Consider the following 20,967-nt stretch of genomic DNA (forward strand, 5'->3'; position numbering starts at 1 on the left):
TGCATTAACTGAAAAACATTTTTCTGACAGTGGTGAAAGTTTGCTGTTTTCTTGCTTCTATTTAATGTTTTCTAATTCTGAAAACAGCTGATCAAGCAAGAGAAATAAACTTCATGTGTGACTGCTTACCTTTGAAAGAACATATCAGAATATAAACATCACCAAATCCAAGTGTTTATGGGATTTTGTTTTGATATAGTGATGTAAAAAAAAAAAAAAATCAAAAAATCTGGACTTTGTCATAATGCTACACTAAATGAGGCGAGCATATGGGCCTGGCCACACGTGGAGCTGGGCATCACCACTGTCCTTACTCAGCAGTGCTGTCTGTACACGTGCTGCAGATCTTCTGTTACTTCCATGATTAGAAGATGTGAGGAGGAGAGCAATTCTAGACTATTTAATTTGCATTCCTTCTCTGCCACTGAGAACACTGTTATGACAGCTATAGCTGGGAATGAAATTTGGCCCCTGCAGCTTCTCGGGAAGGATATAGCATCTCGTTTGGACTCATGTTCTTTTGGGAACTGGAGGTCATAAAACTGTATTCAGGCTAAAAACTGCTTGTGCCTTTTGACACAGACTTTAAAACATGAGATAAACATTTCAAGTGAAATTGTATTTATGGGTTCATGTATTGCCTCTTCAAAAAGGAAAATTTATCCCACAGAAGAGATACTTTGGGTAAAGATGTGTGTTTGAGGGGAAATGCAGTGTCATTGCAGAACTCTTTACCCTTTGGAAAGAAGGAGCTTGTCTATTTTGCATTACACAAAATAATAATATATTTAAAGACTTGTTTGTGAGTCTGATCTTTAGTTGTGATAATTTTCCTCACCTCCATGGATGTGGCTCCTTTGTACAAATTGGTGTTAACACAACTTTCTGTGCTATTCATTTGGAGTCTGCCTGAAGGGATCCGAGGATGTATAGGTCCGATGAACAAAGTCCTATTGGTGACATGGGAAGATATCCTGGATATTCTTCCCACCCTGAGGAAAGAGTAAGAATAAATATTCGTTACTCCTGTCACAGAATCGCAGAATCATGTAGGTTGGAAGAGACCTCCAAGATCAGCTAGTCCAACCTCTGACCTAATGTTAACACGTCCTCCACTAAACCATTTCCCTAAGCTCTACATCTAAATGTCTTTTAAAGACCACCAGGGATGGTGACTCCACCACTTCCCTGGGCAGCCCATTCCAATGCCTCACAACCCTTTCAGTAAAGAAGTTCTTCCTAATATCCAACCTAAACCTCCTCTGGCGCAACTTTAGCCCATTCCCCTGACTTTCTGTCTCATCTCATGAAGAACTTGTGAAAGTTGAGAGTTATGGGCCAATGCAGTGCATATGTTGTTGTAAGGTTGCACACATAAACCTGAACAGGTTAGGTGGCTTCAAGAACATCAAGTAACCCTGAGTTTTCATGGCTCTTCCTGTTTTTTGGAAGATGAATGACAAAATTTGGTGGTAACTTGTGTCAGCATGGGCACACACAACTGTTCATTGTCCCCACTGTATAATACAGATGGCAGGTATTCCACTCACAAACAAAAACTCATGATGGATATTAACTCCTCAGCTCATTAGCTCATTTGCTAGGATTGGGAAAGAACCACAAATGGTTTCCCATGAACATTCACCTAAATTAATACTGAAATTTGCTTCAGCTGGGTATGCTCTGCTTTCAGTGTGATTTCCCAGAGAACATCTGAATGAATGATTTGTGTGCATGTGACGAGGACAATTCAAACTCCCACTCAATAATTTTATTCACTGGTGATTGTATATTGTATACAGGATAGAACGTCCCTCAATACAGTTACACTAAGGATTCCTTGTATTCAGTGAGGGAGGCTATTAAATCATGGGGGGGGGGGGGGGGGGGGGGAAAGGATTGTCCGGTACCTTTTAAAAGACTGAGAGGAAATTGTATTTTGGGGAGTAATTTTGAACTGAATTCAGTGGAAAGTAGCATTTCTCTGGAGGGGAGCAGCTGGAGAGGAATGCTGGATCTAGGTTTTCTTGTTATTATGTGCACTCATCACTGAAAAGTGAATGCGTTCACTTTCTCTGCTTTTTTTTCTTTGACATTGGAGCTCTGTGCTGTGGTTGTGTCTGTTCTTGTAAAGCACACGTTATTATTTCTCCACCCAAATAAGTGTTTTTGTTAGGTGCTGTGTCTCTGATGCTGAAGGGTGTGAGCCTGAATTTATAATCTGAATGAGAATCTCTGAGACTGGGATCCTCCATTGGGAGGGAACAACAGTTTAGGAAGAAGCAGATGCGCCCAGTAACACCTGTGCTGGATGGATGCTGGGCTGATGCTGAGTTAAGATAGGACGTCCTTCATTATGGCATCCTGGAAATACCTGTGTGAAAGGTAGTGTGCAACCCTCGATACTTTTTTACCTCTTCTTTGTCCCTTCCTGTTTGTTTTCATGAAACAGAATGGCCAGGGCCTTTTATATGGTGTGCATCAGGACTTGGAAACAAAGAAAGCTTAAGATAAGGTTTCCAGTAAGAGGACAAAAGTTCTCCAAAGCCGTCATGTTTCTTCTTTTTTAAAGCTGCTTTGGGTTTGAATATTGCATTTATAATTTGCCCTCTCCTGTAGAAATCAAGCACTCAGCTCTTCCCCAGGGGAACCTTGGGGTAACCACCCATCACCTGGTGTGCCCTCCAGTTCAGTGCTGCTCTGGTTTTAATTTCCCAAATTTCAAAATGTTCTCTTCTAGAAAAAAAAAAAAAAAAAAAGGCAGCTCTGTCTTTGGACTGGTCCTGAATAGAAATTCCTCATTCACACACAACAGCATCGCAAATGAGGCTGGGCAGCTGTTTCCTAAATATAGTATACGTCTATATCCTATACCCAGTAATAAAGCTTGGTTTTCACCATCTGAAATGTCCTGCAGCCTCCCTGCCCCCTCCTGCAGTCGGTGGCAAATGTTCTCCCAACTCCACTTGTCACATTTTGTTCTGGAGAACAGGGAGGATATTGAGATATACTGGCTTCTTTCCTTGAGTGCATTTCAATATGTATTTTGTATAATGAGAGCCCAAATCCTTCTCGCATTACTTATGCTTTAATCACACTGTGCTCTCCCAAGATTGCTTTAATCGCATTTGCATCAGCAGGGGTACCTCTGTATGATGAGCAATATTTCATCTGCAAACAGAGGAGAAGCCTGATCCCGGGCGCATGACAGGGAAGGAACTGGCTGTCCTGGCTTTGTTACAGCACAGCTCTCCAGCGGAGAGTGGTGCAGCATCCTAATTTGAGGGGTAGATATTCAAGAATCAGGGAGAACAAAAGCTATTTTTAAGGTTTTCTTGAGGATCTGTCAAGTGTGATAGTTCCCTTTTAATTTTCGAGCAAATGGCTTTTTGACATGTGTTAACTCCAAAGAAGTGCAATGCTGCCGAGTGCAGCAGACATCATTTTGTAGTTTAGCCATGACATTACTGTATATGAGAACTGAAAAGTTATATAGATATTACACCAATATATAAACCATGTGTGTTAGAAAGACAAGTTCAGTTTTGAAATATTTGACTTAGCTATGCTTTTCACTTTCAATCTGTGCCAAACATGTGCTTGAATGACTGATGGAGTCATATGGTTCCCTGAATAAAGCACTTTATTGTGCACAGACTTAGAGCCTTCCAACAGTTGTATTACAGAAGCTTGAAGATTAAGATGATCCAACTGCTTAGGGGGTATGTTTCACAATGAACATTTTCTTTTTCTTTTTCTTTTTTTTTTTTCTTTTTTTTCTTTTCCCCGTCTCTATTTTTCGCCTTGAAATGTGTCACTGGTTTGTCCAGCTGGCCGCGCAGTGACACTGACCACAGCAGCCCTTGCTGGTGAAGAACAGCGAGTTACCTTCAATTTGCAGCTTTCACTCCCGTGTCCACGTTGAAATGCTGCACACGTGATTTCGCCAGAGTTTATGGGATGTCGGGGGGGGGGAGGGCTGGTTCCTGTTGCAGATTATTTCCTCTGCAGAACTGGATTTAGGAAGGGAATAACTCCTGCAAGAACAAGTGATGACAGGAGACAGTCCTTAGAATTATAAAACTGAAATATTAAAAAGCGTGTTTTTCAGGCTGTTTAGTTAAAGGGAATCAGTGTCTCAAACTCCGATTTCTCATCTGAGCAGTCAGTTCTTATGAAGCTGCTTAGTGTGAAAGATCAAGTGGACACGCTGCAAAATCACACCCAGATTAGCTTGAAGTTGACAAACGTGTCAAGATGGAGAGAGGATCCTTTTTCATTAGACACAGGAAGAACAGAAAATTAAACTCAGAAATGCGTGGAGTCATCTTGCTGTTGTCTGTGCTCAGGTTCAGCAAAGACCTGTGCTGACTTTTGATGTTCTAAAAATCTGGTACATGAGACGTAATTTTGCAATGTGAAGAAAACAAAAGATTCATGCCCAAGAAGATCCATGGAATGTGTTTTTGAAAGTTACTCGTGCTTAAATGCCTGAGGTCTTGGGTGTAGGAAGGGGGAAGGAGTGAGAGCAGGAAAACATTGTGTACCATTAGCGGGCTTTTTTTAAGAATTATTTTTCAAGGCAGGCCATGAAAGAACTGATTTAACTAGATTTTGTGGAGAGAATCAATGTATTGCTCAGATGTGCTAAGGTTAGTTTAAAAGGTAATTTATGGTTCAGAACTAATAAAAACTTTACTGCAAGAGATAAGATTTTTATTTTATGCACAGTCAAACCTTGCTCAGCCTTTTGTGCTCACACACAGACGAGGGCAGGGTCTGGCACACTGTGTACTCTTTTAAAGCCGAGTAAGTGCTGTTAGCAGGGTAATGGGAAGAAATCAGGCTGGTGGGGCTTCTCATTTTTGTTCTTTTTTTTTTTTTTTTTGGAGGATGGCTGTACTTCCTGTTGGTGCTTAGTGTAAAATTTGAGGACAGACAGTTGGCTTTAAGGCAAGCTACTCCTTATTGTATCCTATGCAAGTTACAAGGTGTGTTGGGTCTGTCTGGGATGGAGTCACCTTTCCCTGCAGCACCCTGCTTTCTTTAAACACTTTAACCACTGTGCACTGGAATTCTTAGATTGTTTTATTTTGCAGCATTTAAATATTTATTATTACATAGTAATATAATCTGTCTTATTGTTACATTCATCAGTGACAATTTGTTATTATTCCTATCTCAAAGAGAGTGCCATTCTTGAAGATGGCATCAGCAAAACTTGTGATCTGTGCCTGGCTAATGTATGGCTTGGGTAATGTTTTTGCTTTTGCTGGAAGATGTAGTGAAATAGAGAACAGGAAGCACGCCCCCCAAACCCTGGATAGATAGTTGAGATTAATTTAATTTATTTTTTGTTGTTGTTGTTGTTGTTGTAATATAGTCTGATTCCTAATACTAATAATGTGCATTTAAAGCATTTTTTTTCTCGATTCAGGAGAGCTGAATGTTTATTTGCTCAGAAACTTTATATTCCAATCTAATTTTATGTATGGCCACTTTATACTCTTGCCTTTTATAAATACATCATCAGTGGTGATGTAAACACCATGAAGCTAAAGGACAACCATGGGCCCTATCATCTGTGCTTTTCTAGATTGCGCAATTAATTATTTTAGTTATCCTTTTGCAATTCAGTCTTTCTACTTCCCTGATTGCCCTGGCAGCCTTTCCAATCTACCAGTTCCAGGCTGAATTCATCTTTTGTGAACACAGGTGGCAAGAAATGCCCACACTATTCCAGAGGTGCTTGTACTGGTATATACTGGTCTGATATTCACGGGACACACCTCTTCTGATGCATTGTTCCAGAGCTGTATTTGCTTCATACGATATCAGTGCTGGATGGCTCATATACTGAATATCATGTACAGGTCCTTCTTGTTTCATTTGTCAACACTTTGCCCAGGCCTTCAAGTTACTGATTCTTTTGTGTTATTCCTGCCCTTTTCTGTGCAGTTGCCATCTCCTAACTTGGAGCATTAGGTGTGAGGAGGATGCTTGTGGACATTGAGTAAAGGTTGCTGATGGAAATACTAAGACTGATCTTAATGCATCGTCTTCATGAACCTGGTAGAAACCTTCCTTTGCTGGGCTGGTTGTCGAGTTGTACTTGGTGGGTAATCCCTACACCTTGTCCAATTTCACTCCTTTCTTAATTTTCCTATGTTAATACTCATTTGGAAGGGCAAATGCTTGGTCTTCAGTTCTCAGTGTGTGAGCTTGGTAATTATGGATTAAATAATTGTATTTTGAGTCTGGAGGTGATAACAGGGCTGTCCCAAATAAGACATGCAAGACTGATTGCCAGTGGTTGGGCAGGTGCTGGAGGCAGCCATGGTTCCAGCCCTTCCTCCATAGCCAGAAATGCCCCATCTAAATCATGGGTCCCACTGGCAGTGAGCTAAGCTGAGGAAGATGGAGAAAATGAGGGAAATGGATGAAGAATGCCATTTCTGTCTTCCATGATATTGCCAAAGCCTGTGATACAGAGCAATACCATTAGTTGCTCTCCGTTTGCTGAAAGATTGCTCAAATCTATTGCTCTTTTCTATCCTGAGATTATTCCGGTGATTAGCTGCTTTGTTGCAGAGAAAAAGTAGATAGGCTGCAAATTCCAACTCTAAGCCCATTTGTAATATGGAAGGCAACACGAGGATAATTTAATTTAGCTTTTTTATTTTCCTTTTTCTTGGCTGGTGGCAGTGCACAGTGCATGGGGGGCTGCAGTTGGGGCCGTGGCCGGGCATCCTGCGGCACTGGGGAGTGGGTGATGACTGTGATGGGTGCAGGAGCTGCGGGAAGGCAGCACAGAGCCATGGGTTGGCTTTATGGTAAAGCTGTAGGTTAAGAGATGGGTGGTGTGCACCAGCTGCCCCCCATCTGGCTGCTTTTTGCCATGCCATGCCATGCACAGGCAGCATGAGCAGGGATGCGTGCTCCGGGCAGGCAGCTCTCTCCTTCCCCTCCATCCCATCTCATCCAGAGCCACTCGGTCTGGGGAGCGCTCGCCTCTTTGTTTATCATAGGGATGAATAAATTGTGCTGCCTGACTAAAAGCGTATTAATTTTAAGTAAATGGGAATCTGAAGTGTGTCTGGGCTTCTTCAGGAGGCAGTGGCTGTTAAACAGAGATGTCACATCACATGCATGGAGTTTATTTTGCACAGAGCTTGGGGGAACTGAAATACAAAGAGAAAGATGACAACTGTTCTTAACTACTTGGCCAACAAGTCCTTGCATGATATTGTGAAACAAAAAAAGTTGTAGAAGTACATTGCAGATGAAAAATGTGTAAGCAACACAAAAGTCACTGACAGATAACATCTACTCATCTTGCTATTTGTACAAAGTGTCTTTTATATTCCTGGAAAAAAAAAAAAAAAAAAAAAAAAAAAAAAAAAAAAAAAAGGAATAAAGGGCTCTACAACAGCTTGTGGGCTGCTCGTGGATCAAAAACATTACCTTCAGTGCAGGCTGAAAATAGAAAACAGATAGACCCAACTGTGAAGTTTTCCATGTGAACAAGTGGGAGACGAGGTTGCACCAGGAGGAACCAGGCAGAATTTCACTGAAACGGAAAATAAGTAGGTGAGGAAGAAGGTGCATGTGACACAAAAGATGGGAAGCCTGGGTCCAATAAAAGCCTCTAATAATGCAGATGGTCTGATTTTCTTCCCCTCTCATGACACGTTACTGAAATTTGAATTCTCTGATTTCCCTTATTACACTATTTGTATTGCTGCAATACCAAGAGTCCTGGTAGAGAAGAAGCCTTCTTATTAAAGTAATGCAAACAACTCTAATGGCTGCAGCTTCAAAGAAATCTTAATGAAAATGGGTAAAAGAAACAGAGTGGCAGAGAGGAAATACCAGCACATCCACATGTAAAGAACCGTGGCACTGGGACCTCATGTGAAGTGACCAAGGAGATTGAAACCCTCTTTAGGCATGGACCTCCATCCCATCCTCCTTTCCATCCCATCACACCCTTCTCCTGGAAGCTCTATGGGAGGGCTGCCCTGAAACTCTTTAACAGGTGGCCCATAACCAGCAGAGGACTAGAAGTGTTTTGCTCATCCAGGCACTGATGTAGTGTCCCTCTCTGGGACAAATTTGGTGTTTCACACTTGGGCTGAGGCAAGGACCATGTGTGCCAAGGGCACTGCTTCAACTCTCCAGGGCTGCCAGCAGCCATCCCACCTTCCTACCAAATCTGAAGTCCAAACCACAGCTCAGATTAGGGGCTGTTCTGGGACTGCACGCCAGTTTCTCCCATTTTTTTTCAAGGCTTCAAATTCAACTTCTATGACTATTTAATTTTTAGCCTGTCTCTATTAATTCTGTTGGGTTTTGTTTGTTTGTTTCCTTTTCCTGACTTTGAGTCTTTCTCTACCTAAGTCTCATGACTGTGTCCTATTGTTCTGCTGGTCTGGTGGCCCGTTAGATGCTGTCATCTTTCCCATCTCAGATAGATATGTGGGAGTCATTCATCATCAGCTGTGATCCCCTGTTTTTTTCAAGGCATTCTTTGAAGCTTTGCAATCAGACTTCAGAATCCTACATAAAGGATTTACTTTGTTTTTTTATCTTCCTCCTGTTTTTATATTGAAAAACTGATCTAAAGTTTGCCTGTCTGTTATACAGATTGCTCGATTTTGTAGTCTTTCCGAAATATGCATAACATGTTAATGTAATGACCTTAAATTAAAAATGAAAAAAATAAAAAATCACTACTTCATTTACAAAAGAAACTGTAACTTGTCCTCACACTGAGGACATCTGGGAGTTGAGCAAATGCATAACATTGGGCATACGCTTAAGGGCTTTTCAGAAGGAGGCCACACCAGTCGGACGCAGTGCATTCTCTGCCTTTGCAGGAAGCTGTGATTTTTATCACACGCAATAATTTAAATAAAAACATTCAGATAAGCAGCAAAATGTTTGGCTGAAGGAAAGCATCTAGACAGAAACTGATCTCATATTTTCTAAAGGCTACAGCTTCAGAAGAGTTTGCGAGCCCTAAAGCTTGTCTGTTCTGCTTCCCCCGAATAAATTATCTTTCCCAATAAAGATATTACTGCTGCCTATAAACCTGTCTTGATGTCTGTCTCCAGACTATCAACACTTCTACACAATATGCATTTTCCAGTGTGCCCATAAATAAGCATGTGTATAAGATTAAATTTGCTTATTGTAACCTTGCTTCTTTATGCACCACAAGCATCACTTTGTCATGTAAGTGATCCCGAATAATAGAAATAGGAGGGGCAATATTGAGCTGCACTTTGTGTAGATAAGATTCTCTTTTCATGTGATATTTTCATCACAGTGGCACTTTCTGGACCATGCTGTATAAGAAGGGAGTAACACATCTGTGCACAAACACTGGTCTCTCCCTTTTCCCTTTTTCTTTTGTTTTGAGCAACATAGGGATATTATCACTTTGCAGAATTAAGAGGAAAGGCAACTTGCACATAGAGGAGTACAAGAAAGACTTTGATGCCTCCTGGTATCTGGCAGCATCTCCACTGTAAGGCTGTAGAAGCGATGCAGACAGCGTGTCTGTGGGAGGAGAAGTATGCTCACAGGGGTTCTTAATACTTAGACTGCACTGAGCTTTCAGAGTGCAAATCCTGTAAAATAATACAAGGACCTGAGTCATTCAATTCATATAGTTGAGACTGCTCTAGTGAGCCAAGAAGAGGAAAAGAAATCAGGGACAGAGCCAAACTTTTCTCATTTCTCTGCGATATGCTTCATAAATTTCTCTTCTGTGAGGGGAGCTTCATGTCTCATCATCAGAATAAAGAGCAGTGAAGTTTCGTGCAGTCTCAATAGTTATTAATTAAACCCTCCAGGGCAGGTGAGGAGGTATCCCATACACCTACACAGGGGTGAGCCCAGTTGTCTGCAGGGTTTGGAACATCACTTCATTTTTAGAGCACCTGTGAAGGCTCAGCTCTTATCTTCATGGTGTCTGAGTGCTCCAGAGGGCTCGGCATGTTGGTTGGTGTGGCAAACCCTGCCACCATTTTGACTTTCCCATGGCTCCTGGAAACCATCCGTGTTTTCTCTTCTAGATTCATCCTCAGTACCATTTCCAGGTCTTGTACTAGAGGTTTTGGTTTTATTTTGTTTGTTTTTTTGGCTGGTTGGTTGTTTTTTAGGACTCTGCTCTGAGAGGCACAATACCATTAGTATGTTTAGTGAGAGGAGAAATGGTTGATAAATGTTGCATGCAAATAGCTTTTTGACGTTGTAGTATGAATTGAAGTAATTTGACTGTGTGGGAGTAGAGCATTATTTCAGTGAGAGGTTATATTCTCTTCCAGACTTTTTTCTTTTTTTCCACTAATATGAGTGTGCTTCCTTGATATTGGATTCTCGATATTTCATGACCTCCTGGCATGTCCATACAGAAATGCTGAGGCCACTAAGACACGTAAAATTCAGTCTTTTGTTGTACTCAGTTCAGACTTGTTCAAATGGAGTGCAACCACATATTTCCATGTTTAGCAGAGTAAGATGGTGTGTTAAAAAGTGTTTAATACCTAGGATTAAGTCTGGTAAATCTATCACGAAAGCTTGGAGCTTTCAGGAACCTGAAGCAGGCAGGGTTGTTATATCTGTGCTGTGATTCAGACTCACAAAACCTGTGGACCCACTGCAGAAATGGGAAGGACATAAGGGTTAGTCTGGGATCATTATTTGTTCTTTGGAGCACACGTTGTGCAATGACAGGGTTCATTCATCCTAGGGGAATTAGGTCTCCAGTTGCACCCCATGGACACTGCCCTCCTTTCTGACATTGCTGCTTTGGATTGGAGCCAGTGTGACTGAACCTGGGAAGAGAGATGGGGAGAAGAGACCCAGGAGAAGGGACCGAGGGAGTGGAATGAATAATGAATGAATTTCTTACCTTAATTATGGGAAAATAGACCTGATAAAGTCTTATCTCATTTAAATCCCTGCAGCTTGCTCACTCTTAATGATGACACTGAAATGACAGCCACATAACACATTCCCCCTTGTTGACATCTTCAATGAAAATAAATAAATAAATAAATCACTGATGTCATTATTAACACTTCAAATGGCTGGTGCCAATACCTGTCCACATTTTTGACTCAAATATTGAGACCAAACTCCTGGTCATTGCATCCTGGTATCTCTGCTCCTCACCTTGTCCTGTGTTTGTGCGGTGCTGAGCACCATAGTTTCAGAATGGGACTCTTTAAGAGCAATAAAAAATAACTTAATAAAAAGAGGTGAGAATAATATATGAAAATGCCTGCATAAATAATAGCAACTTTTGCATACGTCAAGGTATATAGAACAAGAATTACCTATATAGTTTTAAAACTGATTTTCAGATGCTGCACGGAATTGTTTGCTGTTCCGTCATCAGCTGCTCACTGTCTCTTCTGTGTGGTATTTGAGTTGCTGATATAGAAATGCAACCTCTGATCAAAATGGAAACCACCAACACACACCTCTTCCTGAACCCCAGATCTCTTACAAAGTTGCATAGGTTTGGGCAATGGTTGTGTGAGCCCACAATGTTTTAATGTCTAATGCTTCTTCTGAATTATTTCCTTTTAAAGTATGCTGCCAGGTCCCTTAAATGACAAGGTTCACATTGTCAGATACTGCTCCCTACTAACCACAAAGTGCTTCCCCCTGTTCCAGGTGAGACTGTGGAAAGCAAATTGGAGTCCTCAAAACAGCTGATGCCAAAGGACCCACCAAAAGATTATGAGATAACATCTCCCGTCCTTTTGAATGGAGAAAAGTGGAGACCAGCAAACAACATTTATTCAAAGGTTAGTCTTTGTTTTGCCTGTTATTTTATTCTGAGGTGTATAACAACTAGAAGGCTTTGGGGGAAATTAATGCGCTTACTTCATCATAGCTATTACAAGCTTATTTTTTATATTTTACTAGAGGATCTGCAGTCAACAATTTTTACTTTCCTAACATAACAAAATGAAGGAGGTATTTGAAATTAATATTTGTTGTTGTTGTTGTTTGTTTTTATAATGTAAAATGGCATTCTTATTTCAGATTGCAGAAATGGAAGGAAAATCATATTTTTAATGAATTTAACATACATTGCTTGAGATTTTATAATACAACAACAAAGCAGCCACCAAAATGAGGGGGAATAATCTACCACTGGTTTTGACTGAACAGAGATTGTTTCCCCATCTTGACAGACCCTGATAAGCTTTCCTCCTTCTTTTCCTCAGCCATTGGCTGGTGATACTGGTGGCTGTTTTTAGGAGAAAAGGCCTGCTTTCTGTCTCCAGAGCCTCCTCTTCAAGTTTGGAAGACAAGTCATTGTTTCTTTTATTATCACTGAGGATGTCATAGGAATCTCTTACCCAACCTTTCCAAACCAGCTTTTTAGGCCCGCTGTTGTTCTGGCTTCATTTATACATATATTTTCTAGTAAGTGTGAGGAGAGAAAAGTTAAATTTTCAAGCAGTCAAAATGCTAACTAAAAAAAAAAAAAAAAAAAAGAACACACCATCATAGAAACCATGAAAACAGCCTGAAGAGCCCATTAGAAGCAACGTTCTTTATAGCATCAGGAAAACGTTTCACAGAGAAATCCTCTTGGCTACTGCCACTGTCTGAGGGACCCAGCTTTGAGTTGTGTGGCTGACAGACAGAAGTAGGTGTGAAAAGACATTTCAGACAGTGGGTCTGACTTTCAAAAACTGTTTTCTGGGTGAAAGTTTTGCTTCCTTATTCTTTTTCACCCTTCTAAATGGGAGAGAAAGGCCAGTCCCTGGTTTGAATATCTGCAGTGATGAAAGGGATATCATTGTGGATATATAATAGCTTATCTTAGAGAGATAACACAGATGGCTTGGTCCTAGATGTATGTGCAACTCTATTTTTAGATCATTTAATTAGAAACAGGCATTCTCCTTACAAAGTTCGTCTAGCTACTCACTGTAGCTTTCTGAAAGACTTACAACAGAGTATCTTTATGTGAGTAATGATAATATGATTTATATCATTAATTTGTTTCCCAGAATTGCTTTGAGTTTAAGATGAACATTAGAAAAGATTTGTGGTTTGGTAGAAAGATCCACGTGCTGTATCAGCACTTTTTTTTCTTTGAATACTTCTTTTCCATGGAAACTGTTATAAATTAAATGCATAGAAGTGCAGATCAGGCTGTGGGAAGAACAACAGCATTAAACTGGTAGTGAAGAGTAATGAATAGCTTGTCACATAAATATTGATCAAAAGCATAAAAGCTAAATACTGTTGAATTCAATGGTTAAGTAGGACCTATTGTTCTTCAGCTCATTTCAAAGTGTTCCCCTATTTTATTTTAATTTTAATGCAGTAAAAATAAAAAGTACAAAGTACTTGTAACCAGGGGAATGGTATTGCAATAGAATATATAGTAAAATAAATAATGTAGTGGTTATAAAAATGCCAAAGTGTTAAAGTTATTTGTGTATAGATAATTGCCTTGCAATGAAAGCCCTATTCTCCAATCCTCTGGTCGTAAATACTCTTGCTTAACAATTAGAAACCATGCTAGTCATTTAGTGTAGCATACACTTTCTTTGTGATCTTAAGGATAAAAACATCCCTTTATTTACATCAGGAGTCACTGCAATATCTGTTGGGATATCTCATTCACAGTGCGTCGTGAATTGTTATTAAGCTAATGACTTTCTTCTTGAGGGCCTTCTATGCAGTACACTGTGCAGAACAGAAGCAAAAAAAAACATGTTTCTGCTGACACTAGTCCCGCTGACTAGTCACACAAACACAGTCTTGTTCACTAGCAAGATTAAAATTTAGTTTATTAAAGGAAAAGGGGGGAAAAAGTTACTTATCTGTAACCTAGTTTTATTTTAATACACTTAGTATATACTTTTTCAAGGACATCTAATCATACATAATGATATAGGTACTATCTAAACATGATGGTTAAAATTAATGGCAGGAAAAATCCAATTTTAAAATCAGACATGTAATCAAATTATATTTAAAGAATTTGGGTTTTCCTAAGTATAAATGCAGTGCTTTGTTTCAAGAGAGAACCTATCATTTGTTGGGCAGACTGCTTTTTTTTCTTTTTTCTTTTTGTTCCCCTCAGCCCTCTCAAACTGTAATTACAAGAAGCCAAGATCAGGATTTTAGTGTGGTACTATTAGTTCAGAAGTGCTATCTTTTTCTTTCCAGTTTGAAAAGAAGTGTATGTTCATGCAAACACTTCATATAGTGATACACATTTAAAAAATATATGTATAATTAATAGAATGTACTAGGGAAATACATACATGTTTTTGCAACTGTACAACTCTGTTCATGTAGTTGATGGTTGCTAACTCTTTTGGCATCCTTTGATGAAGTCAGAAAATTTAGATAATTTTCAGTTGGACTATTCGAATGGTGCCCAGTGACATTCTTTTGTTAACTAGATATAATGTTCTGTTGCTAATTCTGAACATGCTGCTAAAATTAGTGGCTACTATTTGGAGTATCCAGTTGTTGCTAGTCAGGACTACTGATGAGTAACTCTTTGTGGGTGTGTGACTGCACAATCAGGACCCTGAAATGTTGTGCAAGGTCGCTGTGTGCTTTCAAACAATAGCTGTCCATATTCTATGCAGATGTGATTTCCGTCTTCTCTGAAACTTTGTGTGCATTATAAAAGGTGTTGATAGATCATTATACTAAATGCCTAGTTCCAGTTCCCTTCCCATTTCTCTCTTTCATCTGTTCATAGTTCTGTGTTCGCTGTCAACTCTTTTCACAGTGCTTGGTCTAAACCCAAAAGGGTTGGGTTCTGGTTTTCTTATTTATTTCTAAGGTTTGAACAATTTCTTTTTCATTTTTATATTATTTGAGTGCAGATAAAGAAAAAAAAAAAAAGAAAAAGAAAAAAAAAACTCTTTTCCCCACTTGTTCCCGGCTGAATATTTTTCTTCAAACTTGGCTCAAGACTTAAAAATCAAGCCAAGTTTGATGAGAGTTGGGTAAGTGGTGTTTTAGTACACAGAACACTTTAGGGAAGATTTTTAGAGGACCATCTGTTTGGCTTCAGCTTTTATCCTCACACCCTGTTAGGGACACACACTAGTTAATGTGTGCCAGATCCCTCCATCACAGGAGCTGTAGGTCAGGTAATAGTGCTCGCCTTAGACCAGAGCTTGAAGCACATTCCTTCTCTTTGAGACACAAGAGCTAGGTGGGAAGTATTTTACATGGGCATTAAGGGCTTTTTGGTTTCACTTCTACACTTTAAAGGTTATAACTGTGGGAAATGGTGTCTGCCCAGTATCTGAGACCTTCCAGGGCAGATATGAAATCGTAATGCTGAGAGGCATCCCAGGGTGGCATTGCCTGGAGCCGATATTTGTTCTCCTGGAGCAACATCTTGTTGTGGAACTTGGCACTCTCTCCTCTAACCAGGGCTACATCCAGATCTTAAAATGCATGAAGTTTCTGGGAAACTGAAGGCATTTTGTGCATTCATGAAACAATTGATTATACAGGTAAATGTAGAGTGTTGAGGTCATGCTAAATTAGCACAGATCTTTTCTCCTCAGTTTGGTGTCATCTGTCACTCAAGTGTAGTTTTTTTCTCTGGTGGTGGCCATGCAGCATCAGTAATGTCATTGCTGGCACCTGCAAGGACTGAAATATGATCACAATGTTGATTCTTGCAGGATTTAGTCCTCTGAAGTTTCCAAAAGCTTACAAGCAAGTTAGGTGCAACTCTCCTTACTGGATGATGCTTTGCATCTTTCAGTGCTTATGCACATACTTCTGTAATTCTGATCTTTGTGTGTCTCTGAGTGCAATATTAGACTGCTCCATACACACATGTATGCTCCAATCAGGCTATGATTACAATTCAGAAAGATCATTTTGAACGCAGCTGAAGCTGGGCAGGTATTGAAGGACCCATAGCCATGCAGCTGAGTGTGGTTTCTGAAAAGCCCCGTATGAAGCTAGAGAGCCCTGAAATCCTTTAGGTTGCTTTGAGTTTGCAATTTGTCCATCCAGGTTGCTTTCAAATAGTGCAGAGAAATATATTTTTAGTATTAAATTTGGTCACATATTGGGGACAATGAGCACATTTTGGTCTGCAACTTCTTAAAAATAATTAGCAACGAGACACTATATGCACATGATGTACCTGTCAATGGATTAGACTCCTAATCTGCTTGTATCATAGTGAGTCTCACCTGTCTCTTTTTAAAGTACTATCACTGATCTCAATTAACAAAGGGTATATTGGAAAAGCAACTTCTCCCCAAGCTTGCAGTCAGACCTCTTATTGGGCAGTGGCTTCCCACACACCAGCACCTTCTTGTCTGTTGCTACTGGGGTTAGAGACAAGCAAGAGAAGAAGATGCCAGTGATGAGCAAAGGATGGGGAGAGCTGCCGAGGGTTTCCTGTTGAAGAACAGCTGTGTTCAACACTCACAACTTTTAAATCCAAATATATCAGAAATTCATTTTACCTTGGGGAGAAAGGGGAGGGAAAAATAGGTTCAGGGAAGGCTAAAACTGCTTCACCAAGCTGAAGATTTCAAGGCCAGATTCTGAGCTAGTGTGACTCAGTTTTCTTCCTTTGGCTGGGCTGCTTTAAATCAGGTTTGTGGATTGAAACCTTAAAGAGTTTTCAAAAATGGAGATAAGGAAGATGAAAAGACAGAAAATTCCTTTTCTTGTAGTAACATTATATTCTTTCTTGGTGTTATGTTACACTTTGAATCTAAACTCTAGCAATGAAATTCAAAGCTAAAGATGAAGGCCATCTATAAATATATACTTAGACCATAATTCTTCTAGTTTTTAACTGTACGGTTGTCACAGCCCAAAAGATTCTGCATGTAAAGTGGCAGAATATTACCATTTCTTACTGCTTAGTATGCATTGAGCTCGCAGAGAAGCAGCTTTTCTGCCTGCCTCATTCGTGAAGAATCGTGTTACGGATTGTGTTCATAAACAAACATCAGAAGTTTGATCATCGATATGTCATTTTGGATGCTGATTACTTGAATCTTGATGTGAAATTCTTTGCTGTCTGTAAAAGCATCATCTCCTTGGACAGTTGTTAGTTATCTTTATGATTCTCTGGGTTTATCAGACGTATCAGAGGTTACACTGATTCTTTTCACATTTTTTTTTTCCATGACTTCCCTATAAGGTCCTAATCCAACACCTGCTGAACAAAGGTTTTACCGCTAATGAAACAAAAAAGTTATTGGAAGGAACAAGAAGAAACTTTAAATGTGTTAAAAATTCACAGCAATAATTCTGGAGATTTGAGAATTTATCAGAATCTGCAAAACAGCAATGATCCTGTTTGATCCCATCCTTTGCTCTTCCCTTGCTGCATTTCTCTTGCAAACTAGCAGAGCAGGCACAGTTTGCCATCATCGAGTCCATCATCTTGAGTTATGTGTGCATTCTCCCTCCAGTGCTCCTATGAAGTTTCTGGTGCACCCAGTGGAAAGATCCCAGTTTAACAGGATCTCCAAGCTGGTTGACGTTTCCCCTCTTTTCTGCACCTCGCCATCTTCTTGCGTGACTCCAACTCAGGGTTTGATGCAAGGAGTACAGCTGAGAGGCCCTCTATGTCAGATCATTAATTTAGAGCACAGCCTTTTCAAGAGCAAACCCATTCAAGTTTATTTCATAACTGGCATAGCCTTCGTGCAAGTGATAATTGTTTATATTCCCTCCAACAGAGCCTCCTGCTGTTCTTTTTCATTTGAAATAATTACCAAAGTTTAGACTTCCAGACAATTGTATTAAGGGGAATCATACAGCGCTGCTTAAACAAGTCTTTGAAGGCTGAGAGGACAGCTTTCATAGCTCTTTTACATAGTTGTTTTACATATCTTAAGAGAGAGAGGCATAAACAGAATTTATAGTCCTCTCCATATTTTTATGACTCATGAGTATCAAATATAAGAGGCAGAGCTGTGCATGCTGCTATGGCTGTGTCATCAGCTGGGAATGCAGCTTGGCACGGACAGCCTCAGTGGTGTGAGAAACTGCACTAAACCTTGATAAAGTTCTCTGGGAGATCTGCTTATTGAGCCTTTAATTAGTAACCTGTTAGTCATTAATTTAATAGCCCGGTAAACAATCTGTTATTTCTTTTGCTTGTTATTATACCTAGAGCCCTGCCTTGTAGGGCCACTGTGAGAACTAATTAATTAGAAAAATATATGCTCTATTACTTAATAACAGTCCTGCACTTGTTTAATTCAGGAATAGCGTGATTTTTATTTATTTATTTATTTATTTATTGTGGAAGCTACTGGAAAGGAAATGCCCAGGTCCTCCCAACCCTGAAGCTGCTTTCACAGCGCAGCCACAGGAAAGCCAGCCTGAGATGGGGTCAAAAAGTTGTTCAGTGGCTCTTCTGCCACACAGGTCTGGTGTGGGGTGCATGGGGAAAAGGGGCTGTGTCACCTCCTCTGTTCTCACTGAATTTCTACGACTGTGCTAGTAGGGCTGGACCACTTTACTGGGTGAGAAAAAGCAGCTTCAAGCTGTCCCCACCACCTCATCTCATGCAAGAAAGGGTCTTCACAAAAACATCTTCTTCTCAGTCAGTGCCTCACCTATGTTCAACCAATTGATTAGTCTTATCATTTCTTTTAGGAAATTAACACAAAACAAAATGCTGGGAGGTGCACCCTGGTTCTAGGTACTTGCTGGATCCTACACAGCAGCTACAGGGTTGATGAATTCCTGGAGCTGGGACCACCAATAAAAAGTTTGTGTTGGTGATTGAGTAGGGGAAATTCTTTTCTCTGTCTGCACTGAATCAGTGCCCTGGTTTCAACGAGATACACTAGTGTTCATTTCCTGCCTGAAACACTTGGGCATACTGGGAAGTGTTAAGCAATTGGGATTCATCCCAGAAAATGGTCCATTTCATTTTTAGCTTAAGTGATACAGTGTGTTAAGTTTGTAAAGTTCTGTGGGATAGTTCAAGTACAATATAAATAGCAGATAGTATTGAGAGAGATTGCTGCTTCAATAAAGAGAAAACCTAGAGCTTTATATAAACCTTCCGCCAGCTTCCCCCACACATACCCCAGCCCCCTTAGCATTTTGGAGCCCTCAGTAGGGTGAATTTCCCTTTCATGAGGTTGTATCACGCTGAGCTGTTGGGAGGAATTTTGTCATACTTGGCCAGTGAAGATCGCCAGTGATATAATAGTCTTGGGCAAGCTCTGTCTCCCCGTACCACCCGGGCTCCCTCTGCCAGCAATTGTATACGATGGGGCTCTGCAGAAGTGCTTTGCTGTGCTCACTGACTTTGACCCACCAGCTATGAGGTAGTGTCTCAGATCTGGGCTTGAGGAATCTGCTCATATGTTCCTCTGTAAGGTGATGGGGCTGAAGTGATGTTCTTAAATGTGAGTTTTCAGCCTCTTATTAAAAAAAAAAAAAAAAAAAAAAAAAAAAGGCAACAACAGACAGATCATACATTCCCTAAGAAAACAGAAAAACAATTTTGATCTTAATGATCCAGTTAATGATAGTAGCCCTTTAAAGTGGTATTGAAATCGAAAATAAAGTTCTTGCAATTATGCGGCATTATACCGATTTTGTAAAGTGCTTGCACTGAGGCATTTTCATATTGAATTAATTTAGCTTATACTTGGCTATTTCACATCTCTTGCAACAGATCTTCTGAGCGTAAGGTATGAATTTCAGTGTTGGATTAAAATAATGCTTTACTTTCCAGCCCTGAACATGTGATCATTCTTTTACAGGAAAAAGGAGAATCTCCCTTGTTCTTAATTCTTATTGAGATTGCCTTGGGTCAAGTTGAAAACAGTGTAGTCCCTACAGCAGGCTCTCTCCTGCCATACATCCTCCTGATAAGAGTCCTTTTCATGATAGCAGCAGGACTAGGGACATTTCCAAGGACTAAAATCCTCTGAGCAGGGGATGACCATGACCAAGAGCCATTGACATATTCTATGATGAAGACCCTAATCTCAGGAAGCAATAGTAAATTAAATTGTACTTAGTGTATGCATATTTTAGGGATGAAGGGGTAAATTTAGCTGGTAGATCTACCAAGTCCCATTATCCCATTAACCCTGATGGTTTTGTTGTTGAATTATAATTCTATTTGAATGTAATTAAATTGAACCCCAGATGATCTACCTCTTATATACGGATATTTCTCATTCCTCAGAATTCTAACAGAAACTCATAGTGGTACTATGCTGATAAGAAAAATAAAATTGATAATAAGCCTTTTTAAAATGCAATAGTAATATCTTGACAATAAAAAGGATTTCAAAGTGTTGCTATTTTTCTACAAATAAAATGACTGCTAAAAAACCCGCCAATTATTTTTGAAAAGCTCATATAGATGAGGTAAAAATAATCCATATCCCTTAGATATGGTAGCAGAAATTTTGCATTCAATTCCTGTCTTGAGGAAATTGTGTGTCCCTTTTGTGCAATTTTTTTCCTCAAGGACACAGTTTTCAAGTATTATTGAGCTTTCGAAGCTTAATTTAACAAAGTGATTGCAATTTACGGCATTGTAGACACAGTGGAGTGATGAAGCTTAATGAGATAGGAGACAAAATGCTTTTGGTGATAGTTGTGTAATGCATTTCCATGTGTATGATGCATGTGCAGTGCTGCCAGAGTCTGCAGGCATTTTACTGCAGGCATTGAACTCATCCATATCCTGCAAGGATGTGCTTGTGTTATTTCTGGTCAGTGTTATGCAAAGTCTGCTAGTGATACTGGTTGCAATGGAGTATGTTTTCTCACACCAATACAGCATCTAGATATTTATGGTCACTTAGGCGGGGGTGTCGAGTCTGCAGAGAGGTCTCGTTGCCGCTCATTGTCCATGGCGAACCAAAATACATCAAGCTCCATTTAAATCTGCAGCTCTGCCTTTGAGATTGCCCTTTCATCCTC

The 20,967-nt window shown here is 40.0% G+C and overlaps 1 protein-coding gene across 1 annotated transcript in view; it reads left to right on the top strand.

Annotated features, from left to right (window-relative positions):
• Positions 1-20,967, top strand: part of ADAM12 (ADAM metallopeptidase domain 12) — a gene marked incomplete at its 5' end in the record, with an annotated part of 181,815 nt that overhangs the window by 5,072 nt on the left and 155,776 nt on the right. The window contains one exon of the mRNA XM_082764323.1: positions 11,692-11,825. Within this exon, the coding sequence (XP_082620449.1) occupies positions 11,692-11,825 (134 nt within the window). The remainder of the gene's footprint in view (positions 1-11,691; positions 11,826-20,967) is intronic.

This window comes from Aythya marila, assembly GCF_965140915.1.
Source record: "Aythya marila genome assembly, chromosome: 7".
NCBI classification, from domain to species: Eukaryota; Metazoa; Chordata; class Aves; order Anseriformes; family Anatidae; genus Aythya; species Aythya marila.